The sequence below is a fragment of the Aquarana catesbeiana genome, linkage group LG06, assembly GCF_042186555.1.
Source record: "Aquarana catesbeiana isolate 2022-GZ linkage group LG06, ASM4218655v1, whole genome shotgun sequence".
Classification (NCBI taxonomy): domain Eukaryota; kingdom Metazoa; phylum Chordata; class Amphibia; order Anura; family Ranidae; genus Aquarana; species Aquarana catesbeiana.
Genome location: NC_133329.1, coordinates 53,378,025 through 53,400,928, shown reverse-complemented (window position 1 = coordinate 53,400,928; position 22,904 = coordinate 53,378,025). Strand labels below are relative to the sequence as shown.

Below are 22,904 nucleotides of genomic sequence, written 5' to 3'. Positions count from 1 at the left end.
GACCAGACTGCCCTCCCTTAGATAAGGACTCCTCAGGCCACCAATTTTGCTTTTAAATAATTGATGTCTGCCCTGGGGGTCCAAGGCTTCGCCCACTTCTGCAGTTTCTCCAGCGTTGCCTCCCTCTTTGTTTAGTTGTGACCCCTTAATAAAATTTTTTTAGGGAAATTATACTCTCCTGTGTGTGTTTTCATCCAAAAAGGACAGTTTGTTGGTGAGGATTCAGGTACATTTCTAAAGTACAATGTGAAATTAACAAGGGACAACAACACCAAATAATCTCCTACAGATTAAATAGAACAACATATTAGTGGAGTTGTGGGAACTTGTCACCAAAAACACACACAAACATTTTCGGGAGTACAAATCAAAATCACCAAAAAATAAAAAAGAGAAACACAAAAAAAGAATCTACATTAAAGTCCAAAAATAACAAAAAATTTTGTTGTCAGATGTGAGAAATCTAAATATATTGAGGGAATCCCGATAAATAGTAACGAAATAAGTTTGTGAGAAGTGTGTTGTGAATATGAGCATCAAAACTACTTAATTCTTGTCACATTATAAAGAAGAAGAGAGTGCGCTGTATTAAACCATTTTGAACATTGCAGCATGACGAAAGTGCTGTATCCATTCCGAACGCTACGTTTACCAGAACGAGCTGTCCCGTGTCAGAATTTCTTCTGAGCATGCGTGGCACTTTGTGCGTCGGAACAGGCCAAACACGGTCGGAATTGACGCGATCGGATTTTGTTGTGGGAAAATTTTATCTCCTGCTGTCCAACTTTGTGTGTCGGAAAATCCGATGGAAAATGTCCAATGGAGCCCACACACGGTCGGAATTTCCGACAACACGCTCCGATCGGTCAATGTCCATCGGAAAATCCGACCGTGTGTACGGGGCATAACTGTATTCCCATTTGCCTTTCCCTCTCACGTACCCTCTCTATCAATATATCCCGCCAGGTGGTGAGAGTATTTTTCCTGAGTGCTATTTTGCCTTTTATTCTGGGGTCACAAATTGTGGCTAACATGAACTCGGGGCGAGGGTCGATGAGCTCTTTTATGCGCCAACTGAGTTGCTCCTTCAGTCTCCTCAGAAGGGCATCAACTTCTGCAAGTATTTTGCCACCAGGCCATCTTTCCCTATTGGAAAGGAAGGAATCTATTTTATTAGAAAGGTGTGCAAAGAGGGGAACCACTTCTGCCAGGCTAGCACTCTCTTTGCTTACATTGTCAGTGACATCCTCAAAAGGCCTGAGCACTGTGACAACTTGGTCAATCATGACCCAGTCCTCCCTGCCTAGTGGTCTGGCAATACCAATAAAATGTTCACATGACATTGCATGAATTGCCCTCTGTTGCTCGAGTATACGCTCTAGCATATGTAAGGTGGAGTTCCACCTCGTTCCAACATCCTGTTTGAGGCAGTGCTCCACGAGGCCTGCCTTTCTCTGTTCCTGCCTGAGAAGGTGGCTATCCTTCACACTACGGTGGAAGTGACCAGCAATTTTCCGGCACGACTCTAAAAGTGCTGCTAACCTTCCACTGTTAGTATTATCATCAAGAGCACACCTAACAACTAGATGCAGGATGTGTGCACAGCAGCGCACACCAACAAACCTTCCATCACGGATAGCCTTTGTCATGTTAGCTCCACCATCACTGACAACAAATCCCATTTTGACGTTCGTGCCTGCCTGTTCCCCTAGCCACTTCCCTATCATTTTCTGAAGTGCATTTAGAATATTGTGTGATGTGTGCTGCTGATCCATCACCTCAGCATGGAGGAGGAAGGAGTGCAATCCTGTCTTGTGCACTGTGGCAGTGGCCACAGCGCTTGAGGTTTTTCTTGACCTTGGAGTTTTTTTTGGTGTTGGTTGTACATCTTGCGACACATTGGGCTGCCACCAATGGGCAGTCAAGGACAGGAAGGCATGCTGGCCACTTGTAGCACTCCATAAATCAGTTGTAAAGTGAACTGATTGGCCAGCAGCCTTCCCCAGCAAATCCTTCAAAACCCCAACACATGACCGGTACAGTGAGGGCACTACCATTCTACTGAATGTGGTGCGTGAAGGGACCTGATATTGTGGTGCCACAGCCTGCATCAGCTGCTTGAAGGGCTCCCCTTCCACAAAATTGAAAGAAGCCCCCCCAACAGCTATAAGTTGTCCGATGAGGCGCGTAATTTTACGGGATTGCTGTTTTGACATACCCCGGTAATGTACCCCTCCAAAATGTTCTATAGTGGGCTGTATGGATGTCTTTACCATTTTAGTATGATGACCTGCAGCTGCAGAAGTAGCTGTGACTTTGACACTGCTGCTGGTAATGGTGGTGGTAGATGGGGGAGCCACACCCATTTCTTCCCTCAGCACCACTGGCCTGTGGTGGGTAAGCATGTGTTGCTTCATCCCAGCGTTCGTGAGATGACCCAACAGTCTCCCACGGCTTACTTCTCTGCCGCATAGTTTACATGCAGCTGTGCGGCCATCACCAACTGTCACGAAATGCTCCCAAATTTTTGAACGACGGGTGCTGCCACTGTGTGGTGAAGATTTTTTTGAGAGCGTTTCCTCTTCAGCTGCAGATGCTGAAGCAAGTTGCTTAATTTGGGTTGTGGCCTGGCCTGTGCACTCTGCTATGCTGCTGTGTTTTTGAGATAAAACGGGAGGTGGCCTCATGTCAGGGATAGTAAAGGAGGTTACTTGACTAACAGTTTTGCTGGCAGCTCTAATGTTAATGGGAGACTCAACCGGAACAGGAGAGACAGGTGCCACTGGTGCTGTTCTTTCAGGGGAATACAACAGTGGGGAATCACATTTAATATGAGAAGAATATTCTATCTCATCAATATTTGGTTCCTGATCGAGATTAAAAGGTAGGGTATAATCTGAATCTTCCACGTTTATGAAGGAGGATTTATCACCATCAGATGTTGGGGGGTCCTGCTGAATTCCCGTTTCTCTCGGATAGCTAATGGGAAATGTGCCTAAAAAATTGCCCTCATTACTTGTATGACCTGCAGATGTCATTTTTTCAGTGGTGATGGTGGTGCCAATGTGAGTGGTGGTGGTGGAACTATGAGCATGCAAAATGTCTTGCTCATATTCTATTATTTCACGTTTAGGCTGCTTAAATGGATCAGAATCAAAAGCCTGTGTTGGTGGTACTGTCAGGCCTTTCCTGTAAAAAATACTTGGTGTCACCACATTTCCCAAAGTGCCCATAGCGGAGGTGGTGGTGACACAACTGGCACTAGTAATTGTGCAGGTTGTTTTTTGGGGAAGATCCTGAAAAAAGGCGACGACATGCAATAGATGTAGATGATGACTGCTTCCTGGTTTCAGAGCAGGACCTCTTAGCCCTGCTAGTAGGGGATTTTGAACCTACAGTTTCCCTCTCTGACCTTTTCTGTTTGGAGGGTGGCCTTAGCACAGCACTACTGCTAGTCATAGTATGAGAGTTTGGCCTTTTGCAGCTGCTAGCTCTGCCTGAAAGCTGTGGATGAGGCACTGAAGCAGGACAGGAAAGCTGCTCCTGCTGCTTCATTTGCCTCCCCTTTGAAAAGTCACTCCTGTGAGACCTAACAACATGACTACTGGAACTTTGTGTAGTACTGGTGGTGGAAGTACGACTGTCTGGGCCTGGCAATACAGATGCTGACATACATGACACAGACAATGGTGGTACAAGGTACTCACAGGTGCTGGTAGTGGTTGTTGTTGCTGTGTCACTGCTGCGGCTGGTAACAGGAGGTGGAACCTCATGTTGAGAGCTTGAATCCATCTTGACAAAAGACTGGACTCTCTTCTGCTGCTTCTCAAATGTCTCCCCTCCTCTGCTCAATCTCCCTTTCTCACTCAGTTACCACCAGGCAGGCATGTGCAGTAAAGTTTTACCCCTAATCCAACCTCCAGCACAAAAGAAAGCAGCTGATTGGACTGTAAATTACTCCATGCCAGTAATCCAGCCCCCAAGGAATCAAGTGATTGGCTTAAAGAACTGTATCTGGAATAACGAATGAATTCACACTGAAATTGAAATTCGTATGAATTGTGCAACTCTCGGACATTCGGATGCATTCGTAAGTATTCGAATTCGTCTGTATTTTGCAACTTTCGGATGCATTCGTAAGCATTCGACTTCGTCTGTATTTGCAACTTTCGGACATTCGAGTGCATTCGAATTTTCGTTCAAAGCGATTACGAATGCATTAGGCCGCGTTAAAGCATTAACGAATTATGCCGAAAACAACGACTATTTATGGTAGAATTTAGTTCGGATTCGGTTTTATTCGTAATTGCTTTGTTCGGATATTCGAATGCTTCCGAATGTCCGAAAGTTGTTATATTCGGACGAATTTTGATTCGTTACGAAACGAATTGCACAAGCCTAGCTAGCTGTACCCAACTCGATCAATGGATCGACTTGGGTACAACCATCCAACCCACAGATTGATTAAATCTTGGCTGTTCCTGCAAAAATCACATGTTTTCCCGTCAGGCACAGAAATGTTCTTCTCTTTAGCAGATGCATAGCAGTGCCATTAATGGCACCCTCATGCATCTGCTAATGCACACATTTTCATGGGCCTCAAACTCCATGGTGCCGCAGCACCATGCAGTTCGGTGTGGGGCATCTTTTGAAAAGGGTCAGGGACTTTTGCAAGTTTCCCACATGTAGGATGCTTATTCAAATGAAGGGGCTGACAAGACACAGAAATACACGCACGCTCAGTCGCACTTGTAGGTGTGACCCTAGCCTAACTTTATTTTCTCTCTCAAATGTTATCACTCCCAGTCACTATCAAGCCTCACCGATCCCTTTATGCATTCTGTCATGATTCTATTAACATCCAACTGTCCAGTAAATGTGAAAGGGGGATCATCCTCCCCCCCGATATACAAAGCCTTCCAGTGGCAGCATGTGTATAGCCCCACAAGTCTGCCTTTGTAGCCCAGGGGTGTTAAACCAACCCACCAACCCCAACTATAAACAAGGCCTTAAGGCTCATTCACAGACAGGTGGGTTGTGGTAAAAGCAGGCAGTGTCAAACACCATCAATGATTGTGGCACATCTGAAGGAACCCTTCATTCTCATTCCCTCTGAGCCCCCTAGAGTCCTTTAGTTCCATGCACCCCACAGAGCCCAACTTCCAGCTCCTCTCCTCCATACCACTGACTTAGATGCCAAACAGTCCTTTTCAGACTGACACGGTGGCATTTTTCCTTCCAGTGACAACACAAGGACATTTTTTTTCCTTCCAGTGACACCATAGATGCAGGGACATCTTTAAGTTTCAGTGTCACCACCAATGCAGGGATGTTTGCTGTCTGACCATCACCACTGTTAGCCCCATATTTGTGCACCAATTTTAAACTATTCAGTTTACTGCAGTGTAACAACAATTGGTACCATTTTGGTACACGTCACATACATTACAAACCTAACACCACTGTTACGCTATCCTGAGGGGGGCGTCAGTGTTTGCCATTTTTACCCTGGACACCAGATGACCTTGTCCCAGCACTGATCCCTCAGACCTGAGACCACCATCCAGCACTGTTCAGCATTACAGGCCTCTCAGAGTCAGACCACCTTTCCAGAGCACTGTGCATTACAGACCTCCCCTCAGACCACCATCTAGAGCACTGTGCAGCATTACAGGTCTCTCTCATACCACCATCCAAAACACAGTGCTACATTACACGCCTCCTCGGACCACCATCCAAAGCACTGTTCAGCATTACAGGCCTCCTCACTGTCCTCAGACCGTCCAGAGCACTGTGCATTGCAAGCCTCCTCCTCACCGCCATATCCAGGCCTCACCAAGGCGAGTCGGACTCAGGAGTGAGTCACTCCTATTTTACCATCCCCACTGCTGCACAAACTATACAGAAATGTCGGCGTCTGACTGGTAGAAAGAGAAGATCTATGGATTATTTTTTTATATTTTACATTTGATGTTAAGGACAAGGCCATTTGAAAACCATGTGGAGCGACACTCGCTGGTAAAAATATAAACTCGAAGCGTCATTTGCTGAAAACTCATCTGAAATTCATATAAAAAAGGTAAACATAGCACGCTTAAGTTGGGAACAGTCTTTTCTATGTACATTGTAGGGATTTAGTTGTGCACTTAGTCACTGAGTCTTTATGGGAGTGGTTTCATATTATCTATCAGCTTTGACTGTGTGGGGTGAGAGAAAGTAAAATCAGAATAACTTGAATTTTTCCACTTAATTCAACCCCACAGATGCAGAAAACCTCCAATGATAGGCCAAGTCAAGCCAATCTACCACAGCAAACTAATTGCACTGCTCTTTTAGGTGCTTCAAAATACAAAATTGACTCTAAGGAACCACAGGTCACTGAGGCCAGTGAGAAGGCCATAGCAAAATGGATTATGTGCACCAGATTACCAGTCAGACTGATCTGCTGCTCTATGCTGCCTGTTTGGAGAGATGCTCTTCCTGGGTCTTCTGCAGCTGAAAGACCGGCTGCTTGGATGTGGATGGTGCTTCTTCCACTTCCTGTGATTTTTCAATATTCTCCTCTCCTACACCTTCAGAGTCAGACAGATCCTCATCTTGTAAGTAAGTGCAGCAATTTGGATTTTCTTACGGCACAAGCATACTCCTCTGCCTTCTTAAGCAGCTCCTGAATATTTTCATCCGCCACATCAACAAGGCTTTTTACAGACAGTAGGGTTGACAAAACAAGAAGCTGCTGCAAGTATTGGTGAGAACATTTCATCAGTTACTTGGATCTAAGGATGAATCAAAATGCTGGTTCAATTCTCTTTCATTCTCTGTGCAATTGTGGCACCGTCTTGGTAGCTAGTGTTGTGTTTAAAGTCCTCAAGGTGGCTGAGTAGAGAGTAGATCAAAGAGGGCAGGGACATGGAAATGGTGTCACTCTGGAGGAGGGTTTTAGTATGTCCCACTCCGCAAAAGGCAGCAGGTCATGCAATGATGTAAGCTTTTTCCATTTAACAAGGGAGCAAGCTGTGCCTGTGTCCCATGTTTGTGATTTGGCAGACCAACTCCTTCAGTTTGAGCAGTCTTGCGATCATGTTGAATGTACTAGTAGTATTACTTGACCAGCGTGTGAGGCAGTCATTTAAAAGAGTAAAGCCACAATGCTTCAATATCTTCAGTGTTGTTCACTATTGATCATGCTTTATCAAAGATTCCCCTAACATTTGCTTCCTTCTGCTGCATCATGTGGACCACAAGGTATGCAACAGATGAGACCATGCAGAGTGCCGTCCAACATCTTATGGGAATAGTTTTACACGCATTGCAAATAATGTGGAAAAAAATAAAGATACACCAGTAGAGTAGAGCAGACAGCCCAAAGATCAATCATCTCATATTCATTTGATAATTGACTGTAGCGTCATGTAAAAATAAAAATGACTCACCGCAGAGCATTAATTTTGGACTCTTACAGTCACATTCTGTCATGGGGGAGTCTTCCTTCCTAGAGCTAGGTGGTTCTTCTGCTGCGGTGGTTTGTTTAAATGGTGCTACCATATTACTCCTATTGTCTGTTATAACTCTTAGGATCTTCCTCTTTGGTATATCCCACTCGTGCAAGCATTTGTCCACAGTGATTTAATTGCAGTGTGGAGGTGGCAGTGGCAGCTGGTGCTCTATTTTTTGGGGCAAACAAACCACCCAACCCCCCCTGTTCGGTCAGTCGGTCAAATAGGGGTACTAATATACCTAATGTGCTCACATGTTATAAATGCAGTCAGTGACAGCAGTACTGGGACACTGCTATCCAATGTCCAGGGCAAGGATGCAGAATTGCGCCCCCCTCCTCCACTATTAATACATGCCATAGCATGGGTGTACCACCCTGCATCCATTTTTAGGCCCCCGTTTACTTCATTGCACACAGGGTAATTTCCCCTCCTGCCCACCCCTTGTCCCGGCCCTGAGTGGCAGGCAGTAGAGCAAACTGGGCTCTCTTCTTACCTAGGTATTAGTAGGCAGGTTCGTGACTGTGCAAGAGAAACATACATGCTCCAGCCATCCTCCAGGTAGGTAGGTAATAGAGTCGGATCCTTGCTGAGTACCTAATGAGAACTTCTGCACTGATCACACTGACCTTCCCCAGATCCACTGAGCTGCTGTTGCAAGTTAATTCCCCAGGAACAGAGAGGCAAGGCAGGAGCAGGCACATTATTGTCATCATCTCTGTGCACCGATGATGACAGGTGGCATCATTAGCTGGTAGTAACCTGCCCACCACAAGGCAACATATCAGCAGTGCAGAGGTCAAGGCGTGCCAGGAGGACTTGCTGACTCATTTATTCTAGAGCTGAGCCTTAGCACAGTCATGTCTGCTTTGTCTTTGCCTTTTACAAAAGGGGGATTTATGATGTCCCCTCCTATCAACCCAGAGCTGCTCCTGGAATCACAGGCGGCTAGCAGCACAAAGGACCCGGGATCGTATTGTGAACCGCCGCTGGCCAATATGGTTGTTTCACCTATCAGCCAATTGGGTTTCAGGACTCGCTTCCTGATTGGCTGGGGGGGGGGGGGAAGCAGGAAGACAATAGCAAATAATTTGCTATTGTCACACAACTGGGTGGGCTCGGTGCGCATTGCTCTGTGCCCCAAGCCCACCCTTTTTTTAAGGCAATTAGAGCCTCAGGCTCTAATCTTGTGCTTCAGAGAAAAAAAATCCCATTGAAATCCATGCATCCGACACCCTGCATGTTCAGGTTTATTTTGTTTATTCAAAAGAAAAGTAGCATGCACTTATAGCAAGGAATGAAGCTGTGACTCAAAAAAGCAATATAGTAAAGATGTTATAGTACGGTTAAATCTGTCTGTCGTTTGTTCAAACCATACCATAAACAACATTTTACGTGTTTTTTTTTTTTTTTTACTCCAGGAGTGTATGATGAGTTTTGAAATTCTAGAGAAATGCTTAATATATTACAATTTAACTAAACACATTCAATTTTAGTCGAGTAAAATGTACTGGAGATTTTAATCAACTAAATATATGTGTGCGCACTGCGCTAATGAAAAATACCTATTTGTGCGGCCACTTAATATTCAATAAGCATGCAAATGAGTCTGTCAATGTAAAAAGACAACCAATTCCACAGTAGCAAACTAATCAATCAATCTACAAAAATCCTAAATATTAACATTGTGATGTAATCAACATAAAAACCCATACATAATAAAAAGAGTCCATATAGCATATCCAAAAAATATATATGCTACAACATATGCAAATCAATACAGTAATAAAGTACAACTTGTAGTGATGAAAAAATATGTGAAACATAAGTGCAACAAAATCTCGTTGATTCACCAAAATCCTTCACCAAACTGCTGTGTGCCCCATGGCCATCACAGGGCATGAGGCGCACAGCAGGGCACATCATGGGGCACAGGGCACATCAAGGGGTACACAGCAGAGTACATAGCAGGGTTTATTATGGTGTACACCACAGGGCACATTGAGCATAGCATGGTGCATCACAGGGGGCACAGGGCACATCAGGGTGTACACAGCAGGGCGTGGAGCACATAGACACATCATAGGGCACATCAGGGGGTACACAGCAGAGCATGAGGCACATCACAGGGCACACAGGAGGTCATATTAAAGGGCACATTAGGCGGTACACAGCAGGGCACATCCGAGAGTACACCGGGCACATCACAGGGCACACAGTAGGGCAAATCATGTGGTACACAGCAGATCATGGGGCACATCACAGGGCATGGGGCACATAGCAGGGCACAAAGCAGAACACAGGGCACACAGCAGAGTACATTGCTGCTGCAGTGTCGCAGCACTGGGATTCTCCAGACTGTGGATCCTCCAGACAGCACTGTGTCTCTCAGGGTAGCCATCAGAAATTTTGGGGTCCCTTACACCCCCCTCCCCTCAGTCTGACCACCAACATTTCCCAGGGCCTGCCCACTGGCTATCCCACCAAATCCACCCACTGGCCAGGGGTGTATACATGTTGCAGTCACAGCGGGAATTTTATTCCCTATGACACTTACCAAGTGTAGCCTGCAAAGCATGACCCATTCAAATGAATGGGGCCACTCTGCAAACACCCTGCAACTGTATGAATGGGGGCTTAACCACTTGCCTACAGGGCACTTACACCCCCTTCCTGCCCAGGCCATTTTTCAGCGCTGTCACACTTTGAGTGGCAATTGCGCTGTCATGCTACACTGATGAAATTTTTATCATTTTCTTCACACAAATAAAGCTTTCTCTTGGTTGTAATCACTGCTGGGTTTTTCAATTTTTCATTTTTTTACGAAAAAAAAATTGCAAAAAAAAAAAAATGTTTTTACTGTCAGTAAATTCTGTAATTAAGTAATTTTTCTCCTTCACTGATGTGCGCTGATAGGCTGAACTGGTGGGCATCGATGAGGCGGCACTTACGGGCACTGACTAGGTGGCGCTGATGAGCCGCACTTATGGGCACTGATAGGTGGTACTGATGACCACTGTTAGGTGGTACTGGTGGGCACTAATGGGTGGCACTGGTGGGCATTGATGGACAGCAGTGATTGGCATTGATGGACAGCACTGATAGGCGGGACTGATAGCCAGCACAGACTGGCATCACTAATGGGCACTGATTGGTGGCACTTGTCATATGATGGTGTCCCAGAACGAGAGCCGCACCACCCCGCCATCATTTGATGGTGGCCGGGTGGCAACTAGTTAAAGTGGTTCTAAAGGATGAAGGTTCTTTTTTACCTTCGTGTATTCTATGCATGAAGGTAAAAAAACCTGTGTGCAGCATCCCCCCCCCCTTAACAAACAGCTGATCCCGATCCAGTGATGTGCACAAGCACTGAAGCTCTCCCAAGTCTCTCCCTCCTCATTGGCTGAGACAATGGCTCCCACTGCTGTCAATCACAGTCAGTGAAGAGAGAGTGGGGGGCAGGGAGGAGCTGTGGTCCATTTTTTGACAGCTTCATCTATTACAGCATCTGTATTTACACAGTAACTAATTTTCACAGCTAGGAATTGTGGGCAAGTGCAAGAGGAGGAATAGAAGGACAGGACATACTACAAACCCCCAATATGTTTCATTGATTTTTTTTTTGGGTGTGTGTAGCACACTAATTCCCCGTACACATGATCGGAAATTCCGCCAGCAAAAGTCCGATGATAGCTTTTGGTCGGAAAATGCGATTGTGTGTATGCTCCATCGCACTTTTGCTGGTGGAATTTCGGCCAGCAAACGATTGAGAGTATGTTCTCAATTTTTCGGTCGGAAAAAGTTCTGATTGGAAATTCCGTTCGTCTGTACAAATTCCGAAGCACAAAATTCCTACGCATGCTCGGAAACAATTCGATGCATGCTCGGATGCATTGAACTTCATTTTCTTGGCTTGTCATGTTGTACGTCACCGCGTTTTTGACGGTCGAAAGTTCAGAGAACTTTTGTGTGACCGTGTGTATGCAAGGCAAGCTTGAGCGGAATTCCGTTAGAAAAACCATCCAAGTTTTTTCCGACGGAAAATCCGCTCGTGTGTACAGGGCATAAGGCATTCATTTATTAAAAAATCATTGGCTGAATGTCAAACACGTTAGTGCAATTTTGCTGTAATTTCTCCAAGAATTCCTGTGATAGTTAGCACCATCTAGTGGCCAAAATGTGGTATATTTTCTCATTGAGGTATTTCAGAAAGATATACTACATGTTAGCCACTAGATGGAGCTGAAGATCATAGGGATTGATTTATTAGAGAAATTACAGCCAAAATTTGTGTGACGTGCACAATTGTGTGTGACATTCGTCCAAAGAATGTTTGATAAATAGATCCCCAGTGTCCACAACTATTTAGGAAATATTTTAAAAGATTGTTATTTAGGAGAATTAAAAAATTTTTTTTTTGAAAGAGTTAGACCCTCTGTCATATTCTTAAATTTTTACTTGCATCCTGGTGGCACCATTAATTGGGACAGGAAGTTGGGGGAAATCTCCCTATTGGGTCACAGACAGCAGTAAGAACCAGACAGCACCCTTCCCTGATCTGTCTAATAGAGAAAAACAAGTGTTGGCTGGACAACCCCTTTAAAAAAATAACTTGAGTGGCTCTGCTAATCTAAGCAAAGTAATTCTGTTTTGAATTTTACAAGTAGCCCATTGTTTTTAGCTGGGCATATACCAGGCAGAAGCCGTCACTCACCCTTTTATCCACGTAACTGAAGATAAGATCTATTATTTCTTGTGATGGCTCAAATCTGAATTTCTGATAATCAGATGCTTGCTCCTTTCCTTCAAACTCCTGTGTCAACATTTTGGACTCAGATTATCACCTATAATGACAAAACAGAAGAAAATATATATGGAAAAAAAAATAAAAGATTAAAAAAAAAAAACAACCTTCTGGGGGGTGGGGGTCATTTTTTTTTTGCAGATACACTGTCACTTTATCCTGCATGGGGAAGATAAAACTGTCTCTCTTCAAAGTGGACCTGTACCAAACTTCAATCATTTGGATTGAAAATATGATGGGGAAAAAAATGCATAAGCAGAGGTTACTATGTAGAAAAGTAATCATTAGATTCTGAGTCAATGACAGCTGAAGTTCTAAGCAAATTTCAATTTTTTTGGCCCCACCCCTCAATGCCTCCCTATTGCTCAGTGAGGCTGTCCCTTACATAGGAAATCCTGGAAGGGGCCACAGCCAATCTAGACTTTTACAGAAAAAGGTGAGATTTGCATGTGACTTTAGCTGTCTGTATATCTAGAGGTTATCTTGCCATGTGACCTTGGCTTATGTGTATTTCAGAATGAATTGCCCAGATTTAATGAGAACCTGATGGATCTGCACTTTTTAATATGAGGCTTTTAAAGCGGATCTTCACCATTCCCACCCACTTCCAAACATCACCCACTCTCCTCCCCTTCCTCTCTTACAAGCAGAACTTTTATTAATGTTTACCTTTTTGAGGGAATACACCTCCCTTCCTGTATTCTTGCCTAAGAGAGAATGGCTTATAAAGTACCCACAGCCCCCTGGGATACCCATGTCCTAGGAGGGCGCAGGGTATTCTTTTGCACATATGTTGCATCATCAGGGAGCTGATTGTCTCTTCCTATAGCAGATGGCCCCCTGATGACACATCTGTGTGCCATGTGCATCATCAGGGGACTGGCTTCCTGATGACATCATAGAAGATGGCAGTGCAGGACCCGGGGTGCTGCACAGCTATGGCAGATCCCTACAGAATACTGCTGGATTGGTGTAAGGTAGGTGGGAATCTGAGAGGGGGGGAGTTGTTGGTTGAGACATACATCATCTAGCCCTTACCTTCCCAACCTGTCCCATTCATTGGATTTCAGTTATTTTAATCATGGAGGATCAGCATCACATGTGGGTGTTACCCATGGTGGTCTGCATGCAAATACAGCCTACCTACGTACCCCCTCTCCTCCTTCCTCCATCAAGGCATTTTGATATTTGCATAACTCCTCCCAAGAGCCTGCCCAATGTTTGCATCAGGGCTGAGGGCCCCTGAGAGGAGTAATGAGGCCGGGTGACGTGATATTTTCAGGAAGCCATGTACAACACCCTGCTGGCCCCTCCCACCAGCCATGATCGGCCTGCATTGCATTGAGAAGCAAAATTTTGAATACTAAGTTTTTTTGTTTTTTTTAATAAATGTCATTAGCAAGTATGAGAGGGGAAAGCAGGAGCCAGAGAAGGAAAAATATCATATTTCAGCAAATTTTTTGAACAGCTCTGCTGTGCAAGCCATGAAAATCACATGCAATCAAATAATGGTTAATGTCAGCAAAATACTACAAACATGCATGTTTTTCAGATTTTTTTTTTTTTTTTTTTTTAAACACCATTGTATCTCAGCAAGGTTAGCCCCCCAAATCAAAAATTTTGATATAAAAAAAAAAAAAATATGCAGTTTGTTAGATCAGGCTAAATCAATTGTTGGTTAAACTAAACAGCGCTTGCCTCACCCCACCTCTAATGAGAACTATCAGCTTAATCAATAAGTTACACTGGTGACTTGTGATAATATGTGCAGATGGAGCAAAATCAAAGTGCTTGGTGCTCCAAAGGTGACTGTAATTCCACCACTGTGTGGTTCCGCACTCACCAGATGGGCAGGACTCCTCTGCCTTATGGCATAAAAGAGTCAACTGTGCTTTAGGTCTTTTGGGGGGTTTCCACCGGGCACTTCCACTATGGGGTTGGCCTCCTACATTGGCATTCCAGGGTGTGCAGGCATAGAATATACAAACCTTTATTCAGCATAGGCATCTTATAATAAAAGTTCCTTTTAAAAGATGTTAACAGCGCTGGTAAAAAACGTCTCCGAGTAGCTATCGGTGTCTGTTGAGCAAAGCTGTCTGCTGACCACCGTGTGTTCCAACGTCCATGCTGGAGATGATGTATCGGGACTTCAGGCTTGATGAGTTTCATCATCAAGGTGCAACATTATCAAAAGCATGCCTGCTTTTGATAATGTTGCACCTTGATAACGAAACTCATCAAACCTGAAGTCCCGATACGTCATATCCGGCACAGACGTTGGAACACACGCTGGTCTGCAGACAGCGTTGCTCAACAGACACCAATAGCTGCACGGGGACATTTTTTACCAGAGCTGTTAACATCTTTTTAAAAAGGAACTTTTATTATAAGTTGCCTATGCTAAATAAAGGTTTTTAAAGGATCTTACACTATGAAGAGACCTCTGTTTGTATATTCCATGCCGGCACACCCTGGATTTTGAGTGCCAATGTAGGAGGCCAACCTACATAGCGGAAGTGCCCGGTGGAAACCATGGAGGGATAGGTCCCCCCCAAGAGACCTAAAGCACAGTTGACTCTTTCTGCCATAAGGCAGGGGAGTCCAATCCATCTTGTGAGTGTGGAACCACACAGTGGTGGAATTACAGTCACCTTTGGAGCACGGAGCACCAAGCACTTTGTTTTTGCTGTATCTGCACATATTATCACAAGTCACTTTACATTAAATAAATCAAGTCACTATTACCAAAAAATTTATGTAATATTAGAGTCATTAATTTACATTTGTCACTCGGTCACAATTGTTTTGATATTCATCAGTGTAACTTATTGATTAAGCTGATAGTTCTCATTAGAGGTGGGGTGAGGTAAGTGCTGTTTAGTTTAACCAATCACCACATCTGTTCCCCCTGGTAAGGGAACTGTATACACAGCAGCGGCCAGATATAGTCACACCACATAACCAGGGCTCGAGTGTCACCCAATTTATAGATCAATTGTTGTTTGCGTTGGATCTCACACAGAACAATATCCTACATAGATTATGCACTAGTTATATAGCTTGGCATGTTCAAGAATGCCACTGTGTCCTCTTGTAAACGGAAAAATAAGGTGTGGGAGGATTAGAACGATATGAACTACTCTGTAAAAATGGTTGATCCCAAAAAAGTATGTGGACTATCAGAGGTTGTTATATACAGTGCCTTGAAAAAGTATTCATACCTCTTGAAATTTTCCACTTTGTCATGTTATAACCAAAATGTTAATGTAGTTTATTGGGATTTTATGCGATAACTAACACAAAGTGGTCCATAATTGTGAAGTGGAAGGAAAATGATAAATGGTTTTCAAATTTTTTTACAAATAAATATGTGAAACATGTGACGTGCATTTATATTCAGCCCCCTTTACTCTGATACCCCTAGCTAAAATCTAGTGGAACCAATTGCCTTCAGAAGTCACCTAATTAGTAAATAGAGTCCACCTACATGTAATTTAATCTCAGTATTAATACAGCTGTTCTGTGAAGCTTTCAGGAGGTTTGTTAGAGAATCTTAGTAAACAACCAGCATCATAAAAGGCCAAGGAACACACCAGACAGGTCAGGGATAAAGTTGTGGAGATGTTTAAAGCAGGGTTAGGTTATAAAAACATATCCCAAGCTTTGAACATCTCATGGAGCACTGTTCAATCCGTCATCCAAAAATGGAAAGAATATGGCACAACTGCAAACCTACCAAGACATGGCCGTCCACCTAAACTGACAGGCTGGGCAAGGAGAGCATTCATCAGAGAAGCAGCCAAGAGGCCCATGGTAACTCTGGAGGAGATGCAGAGATCCACAGCTCAGGTGAGAGAATCTGTCCACAGGACAACTATTAATCATGCACTCAACAAATCTGGCCTTTATGGAACAGTGGCAAGAAGAAAGCCATTGGTGAAAGAAAGCCATAAGAAGTCCCATTTGCAGTTTGTGAGAAGTCATGTGGGGGACACAGCAAACATGTGGAAGAAGGTGCTCTGGTCAGATGAGACCAAAATTTAACTTTTTGGCCTAAAAGCAAAATGCTATGCGTGGCGGAAAACTAACACTTCACACCACCCTGAACAAACCATCCCCACACGGAACTAGGGTGGTGACAGCATGATGTTGTGGGGATGCTTTTCTTCAGCAAGGACAGGGAAACTGATCAGAGTTGATGGGAAGATGGATGGAGCTTAATACATGGCAATCTTAGAAGAAAACCTGTTAGAGTCTGCAAAAGACTTGAGACTGGGGTGGAGGTTCACCTTCCAGCAGGACAACGAACCTAAACATACAGCCAGAGCTACAATGGAATGGTTTAGATCAAAGCATATTCATGTGTTATAATGGCCCAGTCAAAGTCCAGACCTAAATTCAATTGAGAATCTGTGGCAAGACTTGAAAATTGCTGTTCACAGACGCTCTCCATCCAATCTGACAGAACTTGAGATATTTTGCAGAGAAGAATGGGCAAAAATGTGACTAGATGTGCCATGCTGGTAGAGACATCACAAAAAGACTTGCAGCTGTAATTGCAGTGAAAGGTGTTTCTACAAAGTATTGACTCAGGGGGGCTGAATACAAATGTACGCCACACTTTTCACATATTGTAAAAAATGTTGAAAACCATTTATCATTTTCCTTCCACTTCACAATTATGTGCCACTTTGTGTTGGTCTATCAAATAAAATCCCAATAAAATACATTTACAGCTTTGGTTGTAACATGACAAAATGTGGAAAATTTCAAGTGGTATGAATACTTTTTCAAGACACTGTATACCAATGAGTGCGCAATCCTAAAAATATGAAAAATATTTGACAAATAAATTGTCCACATTAATATTCAAAAAAATTATTCATAAAAGGAGTCCATAAGTTCTCTTATGTAGATTCATGAATATCCATGCATTTTCTACAGTATGTTCTCTCACAATAAATGACAAATAAAGCCTCTTACCAGAAGGGATGGATCTCAGATTATAGGGATCAAACACGCTTTGTTACAATTGAAACCAACTGCGATGTTCCACTCCTTCAGCTCCACCGACAGACCTTCCTCGTATTGTAAAAGTAACTTCAGCTGGATATGGAAATGCTTTAAATATACTCCCAGCTCCACTGATAATCCTCTCTGCTTGTATTCAATTTAATGCCCTAAGAGACTGGAATGTTGGGGGGGGGGGCTGAGGACTGGAGTGTGGGGAGAGGCTGAGGACTAAGGGTACCCCCAGGCACAATAGTTAAAGGAATATAAAATTTTAACTGTTTCACTTTAAACATCATTAAAAATCACTGCTCTTGAAAAAAACATTTGATGCATGTCCCCCAGGGCAGCACTCAGACTCCCATATCCCTTTTATGGCCAATTACTTGCATATAAGCCTTCAAAATGGCCACTTTTGATTTTGCCTGTTCGGCTCCCATAGGCTTCAATGGGGTTCACTGTTTGGGGTGTTCGGCCCATCCCTATTAGGGGGATTCACCTCCTCTATTTGTCCTGCTTTCTATTATCATTGAAAGTAAAACAAAAAAATCACTAATTTTGGGTTGTCCCCAGAAAAGTAATAGTGTGGAAATCTTTCAATGGGTACATTAGTTATGGTAACCTGGGGGTTTCCAGGGAATCCCCCTGATTTACAAGGATTTCCTCTCACTTTGTTTGCCTATGAGACAGGAAATAAAGCTAAATCTCCACAATGGGACACAGATGATGGGGAAAAAAATAAATAAAAAGATCTGACATAGGTTATAACCCTTCCTTGCTCTATCCAAAACGAAAAAAATAAAAAAGTTTTGCATATAGTTCTACTTTAAGTCTAGATGACTTTAATGGTTCTCTCCACATGATGTTTTAGTCATAGATGGAGTCTGGCCAGCAGTCAGCCTCTGATGTCTTATATGTTTTGATACACCAAGAATATGATCTCCTGACTATAAAAATCTTTCCCAAGTGACTTTCCCTGTCTACTGGGGAGTTTTGCATGTTCCTGCCCACCCTTGTGTGTTTCAGCTCTTCCTGTTACATTCTCCGTAATATAAAACAAATATAAATCCCACAGGGATGGTGGGAACCCCTCATAATGGGTGCAGCAGGTATACAGACCCAGGAACTCAGCACAGGGATGGTGGGAACCCCTCATAAAGGGCACAGCAGGTGTACAGACCCAGGAACTCAGCACAGGGATGGTGGGATCCCCTCATAAAGGGCACAGCAGGTGTACAGACCCGGGAACTCAGCACAGGGATGGTGGGAACCTCTCATAATGGGCACAGCAGGTGTACAGACTGAGGAACTCAGCACAGGGATGGTGGGGACCCCTCATAATGGGCACAGCAGGTGTCCAGACCAAGGAACTTAGCACAGGGGTGGTGGGAACCCCTCATAAAGGGCACAGCAAGTGTACAGACCCGGGAACTTAGCACAGGGATGGTGGGAACCCATCATATTGGGCACAGCAGGTGTACAGACCTGGGAATTCAGTGCAGATTAGAACCCCTGTTATGCTTTTACTGCTTTCAATGCCTCCATTCGGGTACAGACCCGGGAACTCAGCACAGGGATGGTGAGAAACTGCCATTCTGCTCCTTGACAGTGAGGTGTGAGGTTGCTAGTTCCTTAGCTCCTGTCAGGGCCGCCATCAGGGGGGTACAGGCATTACACCTTCAAGGGGCCCGCCCCTTTTCAGGGGCCCGCCTGTCTCCAGGGGCCCTGATACTCAGCGGCGTGCCGTTGAGCCAGCCGAGCAGAGAAAAAAAGAGATCACAAAACTTCACTAGCACCCCCCCCCTTATCAGCTGGGGAGGTGTAGTGTAAACATGAATGAAGAGAACAGTTTCGCTTTCGCTTATCGGCTGGGATGGCAGCAGAAGAGGAGGAAAGTAAACAGCTCCAGCACAAACCCCCCCCCCCCGCGCATCAGCTGCGGAGAAGGGGGGAGGAAACATGAGATCAGTAATGTAATGTTCACCAGCACCCCCCCCCCCCCGCCGAGGTTATCGGTTTGCTATTGGAGAGAGGAGGGGGAGGAAAGAAAGCTTGCAGAGATTACACTCACCTCCGCTAATGTTCTCTGCTTATCCATCCCTGCGGAGGCAGAGCCTAAGGATTTGCTGGACTGTGATTGGGCAAGACAGAGCCAGTGGGAGTGGCAAGCTCGTTGACAGTGCACATGGACACGGACATCAAAAACAGAGTGCAGCATGGAGGGTAAGTCGCAATTTAATGTGTCCTGCTGACTGTGCCCCCATGTGCTGTTTATCTCCTTCTTCATGGATTGGACACCCTAAGACCCCTTTCACACTGTGCCACCACCGTCATCAGCGATAAGGCAGCGCTATTTTTAGCGCTGCTTTACCGTTGTTTTAGCAGCTCTATTCGGCCGCTAGTGGGGTGGTTTTAACCCCCCGCTAGCGGACGAAAAGGGGCTAAATCCGCCTGCAAAACGCCGCCGGAGCGGCGTTTTGCTGGCGGTATAGCAGCACTGCCCCAATGATTTCAATAGGGATGGGCGGTGGAGGAGCGGTGAGTTCACCGCTCCTTCACCACTCCAAAGAAGCTGCTGGCAGGACTTTTTCTGACGCCCTGCCAGTGCACCGCTCCAGTGTGAAAGCCCTCTGGCTTTCATACTGGAGTGAATAGAGCCGATTTTTTCAGGTGCTATTTTTAGCGCTGTAGTGCCTGAAAAATGCCCGCAGTGTGAAAGGGGTCTTAGGGCCCTTTCACACTGGGGCGGGGGCTGCGCCAGCGGTAAAGTGCCGCTATTGTAAGCGGCACTTTATTCCCTTTATTCCCTGGGGCAGCGTCGACGGTAAAACGCCGCTATTGTAAGTGGCGCTTTACCGTCGGTATTCGGCCGCTAGTGGGGGCTTTCACACTGGAGACAAAGCAGCGGCACTTTCGGGTCGGTTTGCAGGCATTAATATTAGCGCAATAGCGCCTGCAAACTGCCCCAGTGTGAAAGGGCCCTTATGCTGACTAGGTGTAAGAGTGTTAAAATAAAAGTGGGTGCACCGAAGAACTCGGTGGGATGGTCAGTGGGATGACCAGTGGGCAGGCCCTGGAGTATGTTGGGGGTCGGGCCCAGGCCTAAAGCTGTGTAAGGGGCCCCACAATTTCTGATGGCTGCCCTGGCTCCTGTACTTCCAGAGACCAGGGGCTAGAGTTGCTTCTCTGCCCCAGGAGTAATGCTGGATCCTGGGGAGGACCGTGGGGGAGGGGGGGCCCTGGATAAGAATCTGGAATCTCCTCCATGTACAGATTCCCCAGATGACGATGAGAAGATGGACACTGTTCCTCACCCTGTGAAACAGAGACCTGTAGCGAGAGCAAGATCCACCATGAAGTCTGCAACAGCTGGGGGGAAGTCTGATCTCAGCCTCAGCCAAGACATCGCAAAGGTAACAACACAGAAAGCAGGTACAGTGTTTGTGCAGGATAGTGATGTGGACTTTATTATTGACAATGAGCTTGCTGAGGGTTGTAATGCTACGGGCAGTCAGCCCAGACCCATAGACAATGTACAGCATGCAATGCAGTCTGAATTACTTGCTGAAAACAAAGCTTCAGATGGAACTGGTGAGAGTAACTGTCAGCTTCTGAGGGAAGAGTCTTCAGGGAGGAGCTCCATGGACAATACAGAGACTTTTCCTGGACTAGACACAGCGGCTGTTCCTGTGAATGGTGGAGGATATGCTGAAAGCAGTAGTGCTACAACTCTCCAGGAGTCTGCAGTAATTAAGACTGTGATTGATCCCAGGAAAGAAGCTGAGTGTTCAGAGCAGGTGGAGAGGGTGGGTCCTGCCTCTGCTAATCAGAAAACTGATATCCCAGCTGATTCAGGCTCTCTGCTAGCAGGTTTGAATGTGTGTGTCTAAGGACAAGACTGCAAATGCTGGTGGTGTAAGAAAAACTTATGCTGGTGTTGCTGCTACAGGATCTGGGAAGGGACAGCAAGTAGGGAAGGAATATGAAAATGTTTTATCTTCCTCCATGTTTAAGCCCGGGTTCACACCTATGCGAATTAGATGCGGCTTACAACGCATCCAATTCGCAGGACATTTTAAAATATATTCATATGAATGCATCTGGTTCACATATGTGTGTTGCATTCGCCCTGCGCATTGCACAAAAAACGTGTGCGTTTTCTGGGCATTGCGTTGCGAATTACAAGCCCAATATCTTCTATGGGAACGCATCTGATTCGCAGATGCATTGCGTTCTGAACATGGATTTTCTCCTTCTTCTCACTACACCTCCCCCTCTCCCTCCCCTCTCCCTGCTCTCTGATCCGCAGCTGAAACGCAGATGAACCTTTGAACAAGTTATTTTTATCTCCCCAGTGAAACCTGAGCTTCAGTTCGCACTGCACATGTGTGAAACTGGGCTCAAAGGAGGAATGTTGTTTAGTTAAAATGGGAGGGAAGAGGAATTCCCCCACATAGGAGGGCAGTGGTGGATAAGATTTTGCAGATGGGGTTCAGGCCTGCAGATATCTTTGCCCTGATCAGACCAGCAGGTTCCTGTGAGTATGATTTGTCCTTTATCCATCAGGAGTCTTTGGACATATTTTGCGAGAAGTATGAACACGTGTGTAGGGGCCTGCCAGACTGGAAAGGGCTCATCCCCAAGCTTGCTTCACGCCAGCCACTCATTAAAATGGTGACAATCCTTGTCCGCAATGAGTCCATACCACAAGGGGATTTATCTATATGGTTGAGGAGGTATGGAGACGTTCTGAGCCCTCGAAAGAAGATTTTGGAGGATCGGGGAATATGGACGGGGGGCGGTCTGTGCAATTAAAATTAAAAGTAATTGACAATGTTGTCCAGCATCTGCCATCCTCAGCTTTCCTGGGGAGGGACAGGCTGACCATCTTCTACCCGAGCCAGCCAAAGCTCTGCAATAAGTGTGGTGATAAAGGGCATCTTGCATCCTCCTGTCCGGTGATGAAGTGCTCTCTGTGTCAGGGTATACAACATTTGGCAAAGGATTGTAATATTATAAGGTGCAATCTGTGCAATGTGGTGGGACATCCTTACAGTCAGTGTCCTGAGGTAATGCACAACAAGCCTGAGCTCATGAGAGAGTTCTTCCGCCCGGACATGAAGGATGCTCAGAGCTCAGCAGCTGGAGTGCCTGTGAGTCCATCTGAGTCTGTGCCAACACCCAATATGTCTGTGTCTTCCCAGTCTGTGCATTTACCTAGTGTGCCATTGTTTTCCCAGTCTGTAGGTAAAGTTTCAGTTACAAAGAATGTGTTCAATCCTTCTATGTCTTCTAAAATTGCAGAGGCAGCAAGAGGTGCTGAGGCAGGTGCATCAAGTGCAGTGCCAATCCCCCTCCCCCGGTGCTGCAGGGCTTCTATTAAAGATCGTGGGGTGCAGAGGAGTGGGGAAAATGGTGAAGAGGCTGGCCTGGGGGTAGATGAGGGAAGGGAGAGTGGGGGGGAAGATAGGTGTGGGGAGGCTGTTGATTCCGGTTTGTCTAAGGATGATATGGAGTGGTTGGAGGATAAAAAGAGGAGGGGCAAAAAGAAAAAAAAAGAGGTACAGTTACCTTAGGTCCTAAGGTTTTGCCTT

General features: G+C 45.2%; 1 protein-coding gene across 1 annotated transcript in view; it reads right to left on the bottom strand.

The window, feature by feature from the left end:
• The window catches only part of LOC141148418 (putative methyltransferase DDB_G0268948), a 55,544-nt gene extending 43,208 nt beyond the window's left edge, over positions 1-12,336 (bottom strand). Inside the window, exon 1 of the mRNA XM_073635913.1 lies at positions 12,211-12,336. Within this exon, the coding sequence (XP_073492014.1) occupies positions 12,211-12,321 (111 nt within the window). The 5' untranslated portion in view covers positions 12,322-12,336. The remainder of the gene's footprint in view (positions 1-12,210) is intronic.
• Positions 12,337-22,904: the final 10,568 nt, after the last annotated feature.